Source organism: Dipteris shenzhenensis, chromosome 33 (assembly GCF_047967505.1).
Source record: "Dipteris shenzhenensis isolate YYH24624 ecotype China chromosome 33, Dip_SZ_1.0, whole genome shotgun sequence".
Taxonomy (NCBI): Eukaryota; Viridiplantae; Streptophyta; class Polypodiopsida; order Gleicheniales; family Dipteridaceae; genus Dipteris; species Dipteris shenzhenensis.
In genome coordinates, this window is record NC_141628.1 from 27,948,597 (window position 1) to 27,968,454 (window position 19,858).

General features: G+C 44.3%; 1 protein-coding gene across 4 annotated transcripts; it reads right to left on the bottom strand.

The window, feature by feature from the left end:
- Positions 1-1,124: 1,124 nt before the first annotated feature.
- On the bottom strand, positions 1,125-19,190 carry LOC147879922 (uncharacterized). Of its 4 annotated transcripts, none has more exons than XM_087372027.1 (6): positions 18,968-19,190; positions 18,786-18,873; positions 11,122-11,243; positions 10,878-11,003; positions 10,656-10,730; positions 1,125-1,825 (listed from the first exon to the last, which is right to left on the bottom strand). In XM_087372027.1, the coding sequence occupies exons 2-6, from the start codon at positions 18,859-18,861 to the stop codon at positions 1,712-1,714; spliced, it is 513 nt and encodes a 170-aa protein (XP_087228153.1). In that variant the 5' UTR covers positions 18,862-18,873; positions 18,968-19,190; the 3' UTR covers positions 1,125-1,711. The 4 variants fall into 4 exon arrangements, with proteins under 4 accessions (XP_087228153.1, XP_087228152.1, XP_087228150.1 ...); XM_087372026.1 differs by having other exon boundaries at positions 1,126-1,825; positions 18,786-18,866; positions 18,968-19,189; XM_087372024.1 differs by having other exon boundaries at positions 1,130-1,825; positions 11,122-11,304; positions 18,968-19,185.
- Between the last annotated feature and the right edge of the window lie 668 nt (positions 19,191-19,858).

Genomic DNA, 19,858 nt, shown 5'->3' on the forward strand with positions numbered 1-19,858 from the left:
TGTCATCACATACAATTCGCTACTCTTCGTTTAAAGTCTTGATTTGCTTGAAATAATTTCCATTAGACATTAGGGAACGTTTACAGTAATTGGATGATTTTTTAAAGATTTAGCATGTCTAATTGTATGTTGTACTCATTTATTGAATGTGTGTGTTCTAATTGGTTTCCCTATGAATTATCATCATCTACATATGATCTTGTTGTTTGCTATATTTTCCAATGTCACACTGTTTGCAAGGAGAGTCTTACCCTTATGGTTAAACAAGGATTGCCTATCCCAATTTGATTGCCTTTCTTGAGGTTCTTTTGTTGATTTGTAGTTAATGTAAGTGTACATAAACATTGTCGTCCAATTTGTTATTTTGGTCAACAAATTGATGTCATCATGAGACTTAGTTTTACAAATACAAAATAGTTTTACCTCTCCTTTGCAATAGTGCAACTACAAATACAATGACTTGTTTCAAAAAACCAATCCACTATCTCAAATAAAATCATACATTATATACTGAGCTCAGGCTACGTGAAGTACCCGTTGTTCAAAGCAAATTTACTTTGAACAAATATGAAATTTTTTGGCTTTATCCCGCATGCATCACAATAAACTACAACTTTATTTTACTAACAGCTAGAGACCTTGCATAATCTCTTAACCCAATCTTCCATTTTGTCATGTCCCTTTATCTCACACACTTCTACAAGTTACCAATGTCAACTATAAATGTCCATCATTCCCTTCATTTTAATGTTATTTTCAGCTAATTTCAACACCCAAGCATTCCATGGCATTTATCTATGTATACAGGCCCGAAATGTTCCATGTATTCTCTTGTGATCTTCTTGTGAGCAATGTATCAAGTATAAGATTGAAAGTGTTATCATCGACTTTAAACTTACATTGTCGACGGCTACTGCTTTCTACTGCATGTAGCTTTGCAGTACCTACATCAATACTTACTGGGTACATAACCCAACTTTATAGAGCAAGTTAGTGATAAAGCATGGGACAAGGCATTTATAGTAGGTTCCCATGTCTTCTTTAATATAAACTAAGCGCCACTACTTGGAGGTTAAAGCACATGTGGGCTTCTCAAAAAGATGTTGCATACATGGTAACATTCTCAGCTAAATGATTTCCAAGGAGTGTCCTTACAAGGAATGCACAGCCTATCAAAGGTGACTGCCAATGCAGACAGTACGCCTTACAAATAGCATTGCACAAAGGTGAGAACCTCCACGCATGTGTGCACCATTTGCTAAGTGTTTAATGCTTCCAATTAGAAAATTCAAGAAGATGCAAACAGAGGTGAATTTATCTGTTCATAATGTCCTCTACAACCCCACTTTATGTCTAGGATCACAAGGAATGACTTTATTGAGTAGACAGGCTGGAAATTGGCATCAACTATTTCTTAATTTAAAGTTATTTGTGCAAATACCTATCCCTGCTGGCAAGTTGTGAAAATTGTTATTCAATACACAGCCACTGCCTTTCATGTTCAGAATTCCATTGACATTGAATAGTGCTAAAAGGCATCCTCATATCTACTGGTATTTTGTTAGATTGCTTCAAAAAGCAATTGAAAGTTTGAAGTTCATGAAAGGCCAAATGATCTAGGCAGCGTCTCGTGGGTATGAAGACGTTGTAAAGGCGCCCTTGCAAAATTTCTACGTTTTGGATGCTCTAATGCCGAGTTCGAGTTTCATATCTAAGATAACTCATCAAGTTGCTCTTGAATATGCTCCAATTTCTCATACAAGCCATAAAGCTCATCATTTGACAATTCCAACACCAGATTTCTGGTAATTTCACCTTCCTTTTCCTGCAAAGAACAGAGATAACAGAGGTTTGCAAGCTGCTAAATCAAACTTTAGTGCTCAAGCATATAAAAGGAACATTGGTTGCAAGATAGCCAGATGACAACGCTGTGCAAGTGCTTCCCTCTCCACTTCTTTTGTACTAGCATTTCCAGAAATACTGCAGAGTACCAATTTACAAGGATGTCCACAAGCTTTGCTTCTACTCTCCCCATCTACAGAAAATAAAGGTAGCTCTGATACAAGTCATAATTTAAGTCCCACGGGAACACACAAACATGGAGCTGAGGGTAACCTGTTATAATAGCATCAACATAAACAGGAAAAGCTCAATAATCAGGCTAGCACCCAAAGCTGATAAACTGAGTTCACTCGTCTTTGAGCCTCATGAAGGGAGGGAGAACTTGCTCTCACGACATAAGAAACCAGATGGCAAAACAAACCCCACCACGCACCCACCTTCAACCTCCTCAAGGACTCCTCAAGGTTCTGAACGTAGGTGGCCATCTCTAACTTTGAAATATCTAAATTTTATTTGCCTAAAATGTTTAATCCCCTTTCTTAACATTCATTTTACTTTAAATTCTTAGTGGTTGATGTAGACATGGCATAACACGTCATGTGATGAGGCACATGACTTTCATAAAAGCACATTGGGGTCTATAGAGTCAATTGCTACAAGCTGATAGAAAAATTCCTCTTCTAGCGGGCCATGCAGTTCTAGGGTATCTACATCCTACAGTTGACGCTTATTGCGGTTCATTAAAACTAACAATATTTATTAAGTATAGGATTTTGAGAGCTGTGGTGCTGAGGTTATCATATTGGATACAAAAGCTCCAGTCTGCATCTACACCTGTAAAACAGTTGCCCAGTAACCAGCACCAAGCAGCATCAAAGAAGAAGAAGGAAGCTTGGCAAACAAAGTAGCGCAGCATAATGTCATAGTAGGTAATGGCACGAGCTAGGCATAGCTCAGATGCAGCAATACACAGGATCGAGGCTAATCCAGACCTTGCCGAATGAAGACTCTACCAAAAAGCGATCTAGAAAGGATTATCCATTACCATAGAGCAAGCAAGCATTGTATCTTGATTTACCATTGGAATAGATGCCTAGCCTAATGAGTCTATTACAGTTTTGATATATTTTTTTAAAAAAGAAAATGATTGGTCTCTTAAAAAGGCAATGCAGTGGCCAAAAGCCCCACAAAGGCCTGACCTAGTTCAATTACCGTAGCTGAGCCAACACAGTCCTGGCCACATGATTGCACTCAAACCATGAGAGTTGGTCAAAGCACTTAAAAATAAGAAACATGAACATGCATTCATATACGATGCGCCTGATTAGAAGCATGGGCACACATTGTCAGCACAGAGAAGCAGCAGGAATTTTACATATCTCAGCAAAGATCAGAGAAGAGCAGGTCAGACAAACATTGCCAATTTCTCACAGTAAGGTAAACAAGCAAAGGTGCAATAATAGCGGCATGTAGTAAGCAACCTGTAGCAAGTACAAGCCTAAGGTGCAGCTCAGTGGCAATCACAAGCAAGAAGCATAGGGTACCTGACCCAATACAGCAAAGGCGAGTATATCAAAAGTTGGTTTGCAGCATCCATAGCAAGGCAATTGCAACATCAGCATTAAGAGAACGTGCAAGCAAGGATGGTAACAGTGCATCTAAGCAGCCACAGCTATGGTTACTAATGAACTACTTAGCACTCACTGTAGACATTTATAGTGAGACTAATCACACAAAGGGGAAATTAGAAGAAAGAGTTAAGACTCAAAACTGCACAATTTGTTTTGTTTTTAAAGGATTAATTTAGGCATGTTCTACAAACACACACACACGTGTGTGTGTGTGTGTGTGTGTGTGTAGGATTAATTTAGGCATGTTCTACACACACACACACGTGTGTATAAGTGTGTGTGTGTAGTCGTGGACCCCGTCAGAAAGTATGCTAGAATGCAGTGATTATCTTTTCCCCTGGACGTATGCCAGTTGTTGTTTGCAGAAGGTTCATTATGCAGCCCAAGGGTTCTTTGAAGTAATTACGATAGATGAACTTCACAAGCAAATTCTCCTGGAGCATTCTCCCCTCGACTATGGGCAGCAAATGGTGCACGTATTGCCATGGACTCCCACGCAAGACTATACCTCTTTGATTTGGCACCGCTGTCCAGTATGGGTTCAAGTGGTGGATTTCCCCCAATATATATATATATATTGCTTATATATAGCGCTTGTGGGGACTATCTTCTTGGGCCTTTTTACATGTAACTATTTTATTTTCAATTACTTTATTCCACGTATTACACACACACACACATCCTTCCATCGTCGGATGTGTAGACTTGTGGGTTTTCCTACCAAGAAATGTTAATACCTAAAATACTTGGATGGAATTGCATTAGAGCGTTTACCGGAGTGTTCTATATATGGGATATTTGGACTCTAGTCCGAAAATAATGACCTAGGGATGGTATGATTATAGTAAGGTCTATGTTGACCCCAAGAGCATTCCCTTTAGTGATTAAGAAACAATTCGGGTTCATAGGATCCAGGATTTTTTATTATGAAATGGAGATATATTGAGTAAATATTATTGGATTGAGTTAGATTAACCAAGGAATGGAGCATAGGTAGCCATCACTATGGAACTTCGTAAAATTGTAATGAGTAAAAGAGGATGTTGACCATGTTACATGGGGGACTATTAGAGAATAGATTATTTGTATGGAGTAACCATGCAAAATCTACCCATTGTTGATAAAGAGCTTGTCACAAGATGATTAGAAAGATACGTAAGTGCGAGAGAAATGGAATAATACCGAAAAATGAGGTAACTTCTTGCTAGGAAAAAAATTGCAGCTTCATTGGGAAAGGTGGTGTGCCCACCCAAGCAGAATGGGAACTCAAATAGATTTTGCATCTTGTGGACACGGACGTCCCCACACAAAATCGTATTCTGTCACTGTGAAAAATGGCATTCTACAAGCTCAAATGGGTCTTTTTGCAGGAGCTCGCTTTAAATGCAGGGACTTTGGCCACAAGGCTTCACAATGTCCCCTACAGAGCCTTACATAAGATGCCTCTTGATGCTATGCCTGCCCTTGTACAAAACTAGGATATTCCTGGAACTTTTGGAATTAGAAATACAACCAATCAGCCTGTTCCAATGGTCCAGGATAAAGGAAAGGCTAAGGTTACTCCTGCCTCCAATGGTAATATTCTCAAATACCCCCTACAGCTCAAGCAAAAGCAAGGGAAAAATCCTCGAGCGAAGGTTGGCAAACTCCGAGGAAAATTGTCTCAGCCAGGAGTCCACTTCCACCTCGTACATGGACTGGTGCTTCCTCTAACGAGCATACCCCTACTGAGAACGCAGGTATGGGTATTACTTGGGGTCGAGTGACTACGAGCTGCACTTTATTCCCAAAAGATGAAGCTGCCCTCTTATTGCCTGGCCCTCAGGATCATCCTTTGGATCCTTAGGTACATATACAGTCTTGATCAGTATTTGAGGTGCTATGATTTATACATACTTGTAAATCTGTAAATATGTTGCAAAAACTACCGTGTTTGACTTATAATTTATAGGAGTTGTATGATTTGCACAATTGGAAGATTATATGGGCATATGTCAACAAATTGCAGCCTCATATAGAGCAGTAGCATTAGAACCATCACTTGAAGAATCAGAAGCTGTAGGTGTAGCACCAGTAACAGTGCGTGTAGGCCTGGCCTCAGAACCTGAAACAATATGCCATAGATTCTTGGCAACCAAAACAAGTCCCATCACGTATGACCACATGGGATAATTGGTGCCATCAAGCTTATCACATTCCGTACAGATCTGTACAGGATGTACGGACCACAGCCCTGAAGATGGATGCAGTAAATGCAATCCGTACAGCTCTGACAGCTATGTACGGATGCAGGACTGCAACTAATGCAGCAGTAAATGCTCTGACAGTCCATACGACATCTGTACCAGCAGTAAATGCTCTGACACAGTCTGTACAATGCATGTACCTGCAGTAAATGCTCTGACACAGCCCATACATAGTCATACCTGCAGTAAATGAAGCCGTACGGGTCCATACAGACTGTACGGAGCACACGTGTGAACTTAAATGCACCGTACACATTCTGTACAGTTCACACAGTGCTGCAGCAGCCTTCAACTGACCACATGGTTAAGGTAGAGGTCCACTTCTGCAAGGCGGCTGAGCTAGGGCTTCAGAATGCAGCAAAAGACACCGAAATGTGCAGGTCGGCCTGTTAGGGTTAATCCATACTGCAGCAATTGATCCGTACTGCAGCAATAGGTCCGTACAGCAGAAATAGATCCTGAATAGCTCCAAAAGCACTGAACCAGAGCCTCAATGGAGCATTTATGGCAGGCGGCTGAGCAGGAACAGTACCAAAAGACCGTACTTTGGCGACGAAACCATACAGAATGGCTTCCAATGCCCACACGTGTGATCACAGCTCCAAATCGATGCAAACAGCAGAGAAAAAGGCCGCCAAACAGCTCCAAATGAGAGTTCTAACACTCAGGGAGGCTGCCAATGGCTAGGGGAAAAGACCCTAGCCTGCTCTGATACCATTGTTAGCTATCGCAATCAATGAATGCTCAGAAATGAGTGAGAAACAGCCAAAAACGAGCTGCTATGATCAAAATGCTGCAAGTACAAGTGAGGGGGCTCAAGGGAGAGCCAACATAACAAAACCCTAGGGCTAACTGCCCTAACTGGACTAAGTGTCCTAACTAACCTAGATGGTACGTAAACTAACTGTACCAATAGTCCTAACTGACTATAACTAGGCCAACAAGGCTCATACCAAGGTATAAGTGGCATCTATGGATAGCCCATGAGATGGCCTACACTACCTGTCTCCCCCCGTGCTTTCAGCTCAGCCCACCCTCTTGCCAAGGAATCGAACACGACGAGTGAAGACGGGAGCCGACCCAATGCACGATGAAATTTAGATGGGAGTGGCTTCTGTTTGTATGCTTCAAGCATTAGTCCAGGATATGGGTGCTTTAGCAAAATAGTAGTCATCTGCAACAGCATCTTCAAGATCTCGTACCAACTACCCTCCTCGACCGTACTAGGCTGCCGCTCCATGCCATCATCTCGCCGTACGGATGACCACACTGGTCTGTACAGCCACACAAGAGCCGTACGGTTCACCGTACAAACTGACGCCGTACAACCATACGGACTTTCGTACATATGTACGGACCATCCGTACACTCCATCTACCTACCCAGAACCTATTCTCTGCTTGGGACATCTGCTCTTGTGCCACCCGATCTTCGTCCCAGGTGGTTTTCTCCGTTTAAGGTTTAGGGCTTCTTACTTTTTGCTTCAGATTTGCATTGGAGCCTTGTTTGGCAGACATCAAGGCACTCATTCGAGTGAAAGAATCTGACATTTGCTATTTCTAGAAGTCAAATTGGTAGATTTTGGCATTTTGGTAGACATTGCATTGGCATTTGCAAGACATTCCCTTACTTTTTGTCACAGTTGTGAAATTTCAGCAAAATTTCGGGCTTTTGCACATTTGCCCTCCTTTTGGCATATTTGACCTCTTAGAATTTGGGGCTTTTGTCTGATTTGCTGAAATTTGCAGTGATACTTGCTTGGCACAGCCAAATTTGGGTTCTATTTGCATTTGCCCTTTCATTTGAGCCATTTGTCCTTTCAGATTTGGGGCATTCACCACCGTTTGATATAGATTCCGCTTAGAGTTGCATTGGACAAATTTGCAAACATTTTCCCTTTGGGCTGGTCATTTGCATGACAGCACTTTGTAGGGAATTGCTATGAATAGGAGGGAGATAATGCCTCACATTCGGTCTTGCAAGATAGCCAAGGATACATGGGATACTTTGGCCAATCTTTATCAGATTCGCATTAAGGCCCGGGCTACCTATTTACAAGGCAGCTGGATAATGATGATTCTCGGGAATCAAAGAACATCATGAAGTAGGCCTTCCCTCAAGATGATGATTCTGGGGAATCAAAGAAGGACTGAGCATTACATTCCATCACACCCCTTTAATGGGAATGTCCTTCTTCTATGTCAAACCAAGAGCTAGTTGGTGTTTCTCGAAAAGCTCTTTACCGAGTGGTTTGGTAAAGATATCTGCAACATTCTCTTTGCTATCACAATGCTACAGTGTGATGTCACCAAGTAACACTCTTTCTCTGATAAAGTGCTCTCTGACATCAATGTGCTTTGTCCTGAAGTGATATACTAGATTCTTGGCCAATGCTTGAGCCGATTGATTATCACAGTATATTGTTGTTAGCTTTGACTCATCAAAGTAATCTATTTTTGACAATAATCTTCTGAGCCATATAGCCTCACATGCACCTGTAGTGAGTGCTCTATATTCTGCTTCAATCGAAGACAAAGAAACAGTTGGCTGTTTGTTTGACAACCATGATATAGCACCTTGACCAAGGAAAAATGCATATCCCTGTGTCAATCTCCTGGTCTCATGATCTTCGGCATAGCCACTGTCACAGTATCCATGCAACCGTGGATGACTTCCTCTGTATTCTATTCCAAACTGTCTTATACCTCTGATGTATCTCAAGACTCTTTTGGCTGCATTCCAGAGAGACTGTTTTAGATTTTTCATAAACTGTGCAAGTGAACTTACTGCATAACAAATATATGGCCGTGCGATAGTCAAATATATAAGAGATCCAATGAGCTACCTGTAGTACCTATCATTGACTGTGTTAAAGCGCCGATTTCGTTGGAGAGGCTGCTGAATTCCTAGATGGCGCGTTTGTTGTCGTGGGCTCCTGGCCGCTTTGGAGTCGATGAGAGTTGCTGTTGCAGACTAGATGGCGCAGTTGGAGAGAGAGTTCGTAGCTTGAAGCTACTGTAGGTGCTCATAGGTAGTCGCCTTAGTTGTAGAGCCCTTGCTTGCTGCAGCACTGTGTAGGCTTTGTCGTATGCGCAAGTGGAGCTGGTTGGCCGAGGGCCTGTTTAAAGAACTCAAAGGAACCTCTATTCCGTTGCTTGGCGTAGGAGGTTAGGCTACTGCAGTCCGGGGATGAAGTTGACAAGGAGTCAATTAAGCTTGTCTTGAAACTCTACAGTGTCTTATTCAAAGCTTTTCTCTCTTTCACTAAAGAACTAGAAGACTCACATGAATTGTAATGAACAGACTCTTTCCCTCACAAACCTCTCAAACAGGTTATGTTGCACAGAGAGCTCTCCCTCTCTCTCACTCAAAGTCTCACAAAGATCTCTCCCTCTCTCTCAGAGATCTCTCACACACTTAATGAAATCCCTCAATGATCTCTCTCTCTCTCTCTCTCTCTCTCTCTCTCTCTCTCTCTCTCTGCAATGAATCGAAAGAACTCTCTCTCACACAACGAAAATGTATGAGATTCACGAAAATCTCAACGAATATTTTCTCTCACTCTACGGAAGTGAATGGAACACTCGATCTCTCGATCTCTCTCGCACTCTCAAGGATCGCAATGCCTCAACGAAAGGCAAAGGAGCTCTGATACCATCACAAAATATGAAGAGGGGAGAGGAGAAGAGTGGAGATGAGGAGAGAGGGCACAGCTAGACTCTAGAGGGCACAACTAACTGTACACTAGATTTAGTTGAAAATGTAGAATTTATACAAACACATTTAGGGTTAACCCTTTCCTTTATAGCACTCTATTGGGTTAGTGCTATGCACATATGATCACATGATGGTGCTATGCACACATGATCACATGATGTTGAGCGTGAACTCTCAACAAAGTTGAGGTCACTTCTCTATCAAGGGATACAGTCTTATTTCTGGAAGTGCTTCACGTTCTAGGTATTAAAAAGAATCTGATTTCTATCTCAGCCATCTCCCTAAATGGCTTCAGGGTTATCGTTGTGCTGTGTATGACAACCGGTATGATGACTGCATTGTACTTAATGGGTGACTTTTCAGTGCTCTGTACCATCTTAATGCCTATGAAAAACAGCCAGTTATTGAAGCAAATTCGGTCTCGGAATCTGTCATTTCAGATTCACATTTGTGGCATGAGAGATTGGGGCATGTTCAAATGCATTCCAAGGATATGGTGGTAGACCTCCCACCCATGCATGCACCTGCCAACCATGTCTGTGAGGGCTGCTTATTGGGCAAAATGCATCGGTTCTCATTGCCCAAAGATGGGGCCGTTGGTGCATTAGGGAGTTGCATTTCATGCATAGTGATGTATACGTGCCAATTGTGGACAGCATCACTTGAAGGTGACTTATACTTCTCTACTTTTGTGCTTTTATGGATGCCTTCACCAGATTCACTTGCGTTTATGGCATGAAGGCCAAGTCAAATGCCTTCTCTTGTTTCAAGCGCTTTCTTGCCATGGCTGAGAATGAAAGTGGGAACAAACTCTTGACTCTCCTCACTGGCAAGGGGGGTGAGTATATGTCCCGTGAATTTTCTGTTTTAGTAGCCCGGGGCATAATTCATCAGTGCAAATGGAAATGTGCAGATGCATGCTTAAGGACAAGCACCTGTCTTCATAGTACATACTTCCCCTTCCATTATTTAAAGTGCAAACATTGGAGAATGAGAACTTTCAAGTGAATCCTATAATGCTAACTTTTCAATGATCAGCCCTGTAATGCCTACAATGCACATTGTGTAAAGGGATGTGACTCTTTGCTGCAATGAACCATGTGAAAAATCTTTACTGGAGCCTGCCTTTGGGTCTATCAGAAGGGCAAAACTTTTCATTGTTGACAGAAACTGGCTGTGCGAACAAGGCCAGAAGTTTGTGGCAAAGAGTGAAGATTACCTTCTCTTGACTTGCCAGGCCTAACTGAAGGACAGCAGAGGGCTCACAAGATTGGTTGTAGCTTCCACTGGCAACCTACATGCCTCCACAACAGCAACTATTTGGGATGAATGTGTGAAGATAAGATTGATTGCCTTTGGCACACATTAAAAAAGACAGGATTAAGAAAACACTGTATAATGACTCTTAACCTCTTACATTAAAGGGCATAACTGTTCCAACCTGCAAATGAATACGCCATTGGACATCTACGAGCCGACTATGCCCTGGAGCTACAAGGCTTCTTTCCTTGAAGGTACTGATTAATCCTGGTCCAGCCAACCTCCACACATCTTGAAATGCTGCAATCTGCACATTTGATCCAAACTGCTTGTCAGTTGATGTTGTTTAAGCCTACAATTTTATCGAACCCTTTGTCTCCGGAGCCATAACATCCATAGGACAAGGTTAATAAAAAACTTAGTACCGGAGCAGCAGAAAGCCCTGCTTGACTGAGCACCGTACTCAAGTTTGAAACCGTAGAGGAATGCAATGCCGCCTTCTCAAATATCAAAGTGGAGGCATATATGAGAATCTGAATATTTTCTGCTGATAAACCCATGATTTGCGTCAGCCTCGCTTCCTCAGCATCAGAAAATGTCCTCTCATTCTGAGAAATTTGCAAGCAGACATCAGATGATACACCAATTTAACATTTCCACTTGATGTGCACAATACTGAGATCTCATCAAAAAAAGAAGAAATAGGCATGTATGAGATTTTGCTAATAAGATGAGCAAAGTAGAAAACAGGAAGAGTGGCTGTAAAGCTATCTTAGCCAGAGGGTGGCATTTTTTGCTAATAAGAAAAACAAAGATGAAACAAGGATGTGTGAGTGTAAAGCTTTGAAAGAGGGAAAAACTTAGCCGGCGCACACATGGGGGAGAAGGGGTGGAGGAGATAGTGTCCCCCATCCTTTGGGGAGGGGGGGACCGGGGGGGGGGGGGGGGGATGAAAGAAAAAAACACTGCAGGCTGTCATCAGACTGTAATGAAGCTTCCAAACTAGCTTCAGAACCATATGCCCCCTATTTTGGCAGTTTTTGCTCCAGATATAGCGGAATTTTTGCTTGTAGTTCTCTCTGCAGTTTAACGCCTAAATCTGTTCACTACTACAGCAGAAATTGTGGGAGATATTTGTTGGAAAGGTCACCTCCCCATCTGTAAGCCCCCAAATGAGGAGTGTGTGGGGGAGGGAGACCTAGGGCAGGATGTGCCCAAGAGAGAAGAAAGAGAGGGGGCTGCCACATGGGCAGCACCTCACAGATTTGGAACCTGCAGATGGCGTCAGCATGGCGAGGGTAGTGGGCAGGTGAAGGGCCTGCAACAGACCCTGATAATGGCGCGGTACAGGTGGGTCAGGACAGCAGGATGTACAGGTGTACGGCGCAGGACACGTGGCTGGGAAGAGGGCCTGGCAGAGGCACAGATATGGCAGGATGTGCAGGCCCAGATATGCAGCAGGAAATGTGGCTGTCAGTGGGCAAGAGGCAGGCCTTTTATAGGCTGGATACCTGCCTTGTGTGCCCTTTTAGGGCTGGACCAGCCACAAACTGGTCGGCCAGTCTGTAGCAGGCTGGTCGGTATTTTGCCAGCCCCCTTGGGGCCTATATAAAGAGGCCATTGGGCCTCATTCAATCATCACTTGGAGCAGCAGAAAAGCCCCATCAGAAAGGAACAGCAGGGAGCTCTTGGGCCTCATCACTGGAGGAGAAGAGAGCATACAGTAGCTGCAGACTTAGCTGAGGGTGCTGCCCACCTAGGCTGGTGCAAAGACAGCAAGGTGGAAGGGATCTGGACGGAAAGTCTAGAGAAGCTCGAGGTGGAGCACGCGGACTCGAGTCTAGAGATAGCCAGCAGATAGGAGAACTACCTTGTGGTAAGATCAGAGGACCACATCATTGGTGGGACTCTGGATCTGTCTCTTTTGTATTGTGTCCATATTTGTGGACGGAAATATATATTTTTGGTGGTTTCTCTATCTGGTTGGTTCATTGTCTATTGATGAGTCTGCACACCTATTGTATGCACATAAGTAAAGAAGTCTGTGATTCCACACCCACACCGCACACTGTGTGAGCTCCTGGGCATTACTATAAGTCTTCCGCTGCGTGTACCCTCTGTTGGGTATCTTTTCTAACATGGTATCAGAGCCCAAGTAGGAGGCTCACAGGTGTGGGAGCCTGAAGGCAGGGACCTTGCTGAAGGACGACCCTGATTCGGAAGCTCTAGGGAATCGACTTCCACGACTGGAGGATTGTGCCCTTGCGAGGAGGAGGGTGACTTAGGTTCAGTCAGGTGCGTTCAGAGTTCTGGTTTACTAAAATTGAGTTTGGTTGACTTTGCTGTGTGGTATAAACAGCAGAGATGTCGACCTCTACAACCTCTTCAGCCCCTGCTTTCCCTTCCTCCTCCCCCAGTTTTCTCTCTTTCACTATCCCTAATTTTGGAGAGTCTGGGAACCTGGACGGGACTAATTACCCGATCTGGAAAGTGAAGATCCGGAGTCATTTAGTGGCTCGGAAGTTGTGGAAGCTGACCACGGGAGAGGAGTCCAAGCCAGAGGACATGGTGGACAGTAAAGGGGAGGTACTCATGCCAGTCGACAGAGAGGAGCTTGAAGCTTGGGAAGAAAGAGATGCATGCCCTGGCAATAATCATAGAGACTACGGCGGACTCCGTTCTTCCGCATATCCAGCTGGCCGAGACATCAGTAGAGGCGTGGGCCACCCTGAAGGACCTGTACGAGACAGACAATACCTCCCGGATTGTGCTTCTTCAGCATAAACTCTACAATCTTGATATGGAAGAAGGAGATACGGTACATAGCCATTTGACGAAGGTCAAGGTGGTGAGGGATCAGCTGGCAGCAATTGGTCAGAAGACAAACTCATGCCATCTGGCCTTGATGGTACTAAGGAGACTGCCTCGGAGTTTCAAGAGCTTTGTTACGGCTGTGACAACAAGACAGAGGACCAAACCTCTGACGTTTGAGGAGTTGTGTCCATTACTGCTACAGGAGGAAGCTCGGGAGAAGCTCTACAACGAGGATAAAGATGACAAGGCGATGCTGGCAAAGGATTCCGCTGGCAAAGGAAAGGGCAAGCCTATCGGTGGCAAGTCCAAGAAAGACGACTCTGACGACGAGGGGACTTCGAAGAGAAAGCACAAGAAGAAGTGTTTCTATTGTGATACGCCCAGACATTTTGCAAAGGACTGCAGAAAGAAAAAGGCGGATCTGAAAAACAACAAGGAGTCTGACTCAGATTCAGAGGGAAAGGCCAAAGCAAATGTGGTAATTGAAGAGTTGTTCCTGGTGACATCATCGAGTGTTACCGAGGTCAGATATGTTGATCCAGAAATCACAGTAAGGATGTCTGACATAGAGATGTGGGTCGACGAGGAGTCAGATGCTTTTGTGAAGGTGAAGGACAGCATGGAGCACTTGGTACCTTCCAGGTGTGTGGCTGTTGACACTGACACGAGGGTGGATTCCATGGAAGGCCCTGGGGTCTCATGGTCAGATGGATGCTGGAGTTCAGAAGGGGACAGTACAGGATTACACAAGCGCTTGGTGGGTGCCTCAATGAGAGTTTACTTTCAGAGCGAACATTCAGGCAGTACAACAGTCTGATATGTATTTGATATTCTGCATTTGAGCCTTTATAGCATGCTGTGGAGAGACTCTGCTCCTCATTTGTCTCAGGTGATAAGAGATTGGAAGGAATTGGCCTTCTTCGAAGGCAGAAGGGGAAGTATTGGTGCTTCTTCAAATCTTGGATGCAGATTGCTAGAAGGTGATGGACAAAGAGTACTGAAGCCAGAAGAGTACCTGCTTGAGAACTCAGCGAGAGTTCATGGTCCAGGTTATCTGGAAATATTCATTGGTTGCAGACCTTGCCAAAGGAGGGACGGGTTGAAACAGACCCTCAGAGCATGGTGCCTGGAAGACTCCAGGTTGTATTATGAGGGGGACGACTGGAAGATCGTGACGGCTGGATTGCTCGAGTTCAGAGGCGGGAACGTGACTAAAGGAGGTGGTACCAGGAGGTGCTACCAAAGATGGACCTGTGTACCAGGATGGTGTGCGGAAGCGGAACCGGACCTGGTGGAGCAGGAGCCACTGGATGAAAAGCCAGGAAAAGATTTCTACATCGAAGAGTTCCAGAGGACTACGACCAGGGAGTTACTGGAGCATTTTCATCGACGTGTTGGCATTGGGCTGAGATGTGTCGCTGAGAGGGGGTGTTGGAAAGGTCACCTCCCCATCTGTAAGCCCCCAAATGAGGAGTGCGTGGGGGAGGGAGACCTAGGGCAGGATGTGCCCAAGAGAGAAGAAAGAGAGGGGGCTGCCACATGGGCAGCACCTCACAGATTTGGAACCTGCAGATGGCGTCAGCATGGCAAGGGTAGTGGGCAGGTGAAGGGCCTGCAACAGACCCTGATAATGGCGCGGTACAGGCAGGTCAGGACAGCAGGATGTACAGGTGTACGGCGCAGGACACGTGGCTGGGAAGAGGGCCTGGCAGAGGCACAGATATGGCAGGATGTGCAGGCCCAGATATGCAGCAGGAAATGTGGCTGTCAGTGGGCAAGAGGCAGGCCTTTTATAGGCTGGATACCTGCCTTGAATGGAGGGCCAAAGGACCCTGAAAGTTTGGGCCAAAAGCCCTGGGGAGTGTGCCCTTTTAGGGCTGGACCAGCCACAGACTGGTCGGCCAATCTGATCGGCCAGTCTGTAGCAGGCTGGTCGGTATTTTGCCAGCCCCCTTGGGGCCTATATAAAGAGGCCATTGGGCCTCATTCAATCATCACTTGGAGCAGCAGAAAAGCCCCATCAGAAAGGAGCAGCAGGGAGCTTGTCTTGGGCCTCATCACTGGAGGAGAAGAGAGCATACAGTAGCTGCAGACTTAGCTGAGGGTGCTGCCCACCTAGGCTGGTGCAAAGACAGCAAGGTGGAAGGGATCTGGACGGAAAGTCTAGAGAAGCTCGAGGTGGAGCACGCGGACTCGAGTCTAGAGATAGCCAGCAGATAGGAGAAGTACCTTGTGGTAAGATCAGAGGACCACATCATTGGTGGGACTCTGGATCTGTCTCTTTTGTATTGTGTCCATATTTGTGGACGGAAATAAATATTTTTGGTGGTTTCTCTATCTGGTTGGTTCATTGTCTATTGATGAGTCTGCACACCTATTGTATGCACATAAGTAAAGAAGTCTGTGATTCCACACCCACACCGCACACTGCGTGAGCTCCTGGGCATTACTATAAGTCTTCCGCTGCGTGTACCCTCTGTTGGGTATCTTTTCTAACAATATTGCCCGTACAGTTGCAGAGGTCTATCCCTTTTCTGTGTGGACTTCTTCATCTTTAATTCCACATCGAATTTCATTCTTTTTAAGCGAGCTTATGTATTCATAGACAATTAGGGCTTTTCTGAAAAGCAACTTTTTGCATCAACTTGTAAGCATCTACATTCATAACATTTGAGGCTTTCACAAAGGTTGAGTTCCTACATTCAAATCGAAGCTGTTGTAGCCCACAAATTGGGTCTTAACCCAATTTGACTCTTTCAACCCAACATTGAATACTTCAAGCCTGCAATTTTGAGAGTCATGGACTAAACTGCCCTAAGCAGGTGCTCCCATGACGTTCACCGACATGATCTTTCCGGGACATCCTGCAATGATCTTCACCGACAAATTTCATCCAAATGCAGAAATGTGCACACATATTTGTGTGTAACAGCAGCACAGGGAACGTCTCTCATCCTGAGAGATTTACTGTTTCTACATATATATGTGTGTAAAGAGTCAACAAGGGTCCTCTGCCCTGGGTTGTCCCCCTATATTGATTCTATTTTCATTGTGTGTACTTAGTTTCAAGCTTTTGAATTATTTTCCTGTTTAATGCCAGTCACAAGCTGACTGAGAGGATTGCTGTCACACAAGGAGGTGTGGACAGTAAGGCTCGTTCTTTGCAGTAGTGCGGTGGAGTCGAAGATTGGTCTTCTCTTTGCGTGTTGTGTCTCACCACCTTTGCGCCAAAGGGGTGTTTCTTGGGTTATTCATAGCCAAAGATCTGGGAACTAGGCTTAGGTACGTGTGTTGGAGAGTGGTGTGAGAGATTATGTGCTTTGAAAGTGTGCAAGATCAAGTGACCCTTGGCCTCTACATAAGGTCAAGATTAGATCTGATAGTGTGTTACCTCACCTATGAGGTATGAGTGAGTGAAGATATTTGCCTACAAAAGGAGGCACCTCTTGTACTTTGTAATCAATCAAATTACTGTCTACATCGTGTGATTGCCTTCTCTTCCTTCCTCTCTCTACCTTCATCTATTCCATCCACAAGACACCATGAGGGGCATCTTCCATCCTCCCTAGCTTAGCCATGTGCTTGTGCAGCTCACTTCAACACTTTTTCGAAGTTTCCTCAGCTTAATGATGAGTTATACTGTATTCCCCATAGTGAATTCCAGAAGCTTGCGCTCAAAACTTAGTCTCTATAAAGAAAATCTAGACAAGCTAGTGAACCTTGGTCCTTAAATTCATTACCGTAAAACGTCTTTGAAGCTCAAGAAAGGATGGATATTCACAGGATGGCTAACATCTACACCTAGTAATGTGCCAGGCGACTTCACGAACAGATTAATCATGGATGTTGCAGAGCAGACTCTAGAGGTCCATGGAGGTCATGTACCGCATCATCAGGAGCATAACCTGGACGAGCTAGAGACGTAGATAAAGCTGTGTGGCCCATACTTGAAGAACGCATGGGATGTGTTATGAGCCCTCTTTTGAAGGAAACAATGGATCACACTCTTCCGAGGGAGCCAATGGGAGCACAGTCTTCGGCAGGTGGTTGCAACATTGGCTTGTTGAGAGGGGTGTTGGAACAGTACGGTCAACTCCCTACATCTAAGCCCCCAAATGAGGAGTGCAACAGGGAGTGACACTTGTAGGTATGAAGGGGGGAAGAGAGGCTGCCATGTGGGCAGCACACAGGCTGCGTCATGGGCAGAATTGCTCTTAGTTTTGATTGGATCCTCCATTAGTCCACAAGAGGCTTCCACGGAGCTGCCCATCTTTGGGGCTGCTCATGTGCCAATGGCTGGGACAAATAAAACTGGATCTGGAGTCTTTTCTAGTGCCCGAAGAAGGGCCTGGTCTGCCAGGTCTGATCGGCCAGTAAGGGCAGCTGTTGGCCAGTCAAACCAGGTCGGCCAGTAAATGTAGGCATCAGCCATCCTGGTCGCCCTCCCCCCGCCCCCAAAAAAACCAGGCGGAGGTACAGGGGCCATTAGGCCACCGCAGCAAGGGGAGAAGGCTCAGCCCTTCCCTATATAAAGGCCCCTTCGGGGGCATTTGGAGTGTGTTTCAAGCAGCCCTTGTGCAGGTGTAGAGCTTGGCCAAGGGAGCAGCAGCAATGAAGTTGAAGTGCATAGTAGGCTTCTGAGTCCTCCCTACAGGCGAGCAGCAGAAGGAGAGCACAGGAGATAAGGGCAGCATTTGGAGGATTTAAATCGCCTCAGGATCTTCCTTAGGATAGACTGTGTGTTCATTTACCCTCCAAATCTTGGACGACCTCTTTTCATGCACGTTTTACTTTACCATAGAGTTGCTTATTGACTATTGAAGTGGGTTCCCCCGTGATTCATTCCATCAGTTGATGCTGTGGGAAACATCAAATAAAGGAGGAAGGAATGACCACATATGGCCAGTCATGTCAATAATCTGCCTAAAAAGGGCTAGACAGTTGTGTGAGTAGATTGTCAAGTGTCCATACTCTATACTTCAAGAGCTTTTACGTAACATCTGGGACTCCTCGTACGTTCATATCCCCTGTTCCTCTCTTTCAATCACACACCATGTCTGTAGGTTAGCCAGTTGTGTGAATTATGGAACAAGATGATAACAATTTAACTAACGATACATGCCCGTTAAAATCATAGTATATATCGCTGCTCAACTTACTGCATTGTTTTCTTCCTCCGTTGCCAGTCCCTCACTCTATTATCAGCAGTAGGATCTACGCTTTATACTCTTTTGCCGAATATCTAGGTACCCTGAAAGAATCTGTAGAGACAAACCTTTGCGACTGCGGCAGTTATACGCTCCAGGAAAGCAGGAAAACGATCCATAGGAACTTGGTTGGCCAATTGACATGCTGCCTGAAAGCTGCAATTGTCAACATCATCCAAAGCTAAAGAGACCCTAAAGCTCAATTTCAAATGTCAGACGTCGAAGCAATCACGCGAGGATTACAACTTACCTCTCACTACATTGCCACATCGTCTCCATATAGGACAGCTCACCCTATCGCCACTCGATTTTCACTTGACATCTGAACTCAATTTCGGACTGTGAATGACATATCCGCGAGACTGGAAATGCCATGGGAAAGCATGCTAGTAAGGATCATGTGCTAAGGGCCTAGAACCCTTGGTCATCTTATCATGTGCAAGGTGAAGAGCACACATAGCTGACTTTTCGTATTGTATTGTTTTCAAGTATAATAGAAGTTATGCAAAACCTCAATACTTTCTCTCCTTTTGAAGCATTGAACTCATAAACTTGGCTCCCAAATGTTTAAGCTACAAGTTATAGTGTCATTCTTCTATTATTAGTAACAAGTGAGAAACTCCCTTAATTAATCCATCACAATATATCCCACCTCTTTAATGACATTCATCTTAAAAATCTTTTTGAGTTCACAAGGATCAATGGAAGGCTAGTCATTTTGTGCCTTTTAGGTCCCCCAAATTGTTCTACGTTGCACATTTATGAACGGTAAAATCTTAGTCTTTCAAGGTCTTTCTTTTGCATATATTTTCCTCCTAATGATTTTTGTTTTCTACATTATTTCAACACGTGCAACTTTTTTATTGTTTGTACATACAACTTTGAGTTGATATAAGCAACAATTGATGGATCATGCTGTTATGATGGGCAAAAAACCATCAAATTTTAAAAAAGAGTAGTATTGTTAATGATGAAGATTGTTGTCACTTTCTTTTCTTTACACTCTACACCTAATGGTTGTATGTTATTCTAGGATAGTGGTTCTAATCACATAGTAGCATAGCGTCTCAGGTCATAATTTGTTAAGAGGAGAGGCAAAGTAATAAAATGAGGGATGAAAGGGGTAGAGAAACAAGTTGGG

Bases quoted from the DNA above. Each gene is read 5' to 3' on its own strand.
- LOC147879922 (XM_087372024.1), bottom strand. From the start codon at position 18,996: ATGGAGACGATGTGGCAATGTAGTGAGAG. The intron at 18,874-18,967 runs GTAAGTTGTAAT...TGACAATTGCAG, and splicing joins ATGTGGCAATGTAGTGAGAG to CTTTCAGGCAGCATGTCAAT. The intron at 10,731-10,877 runs GTTGGAACAGTT...GGAGGCATGTAG, and splicing joins AATGGCGTATTCATTTGCAG to GTTGCCAGTGGAAGCTACAA.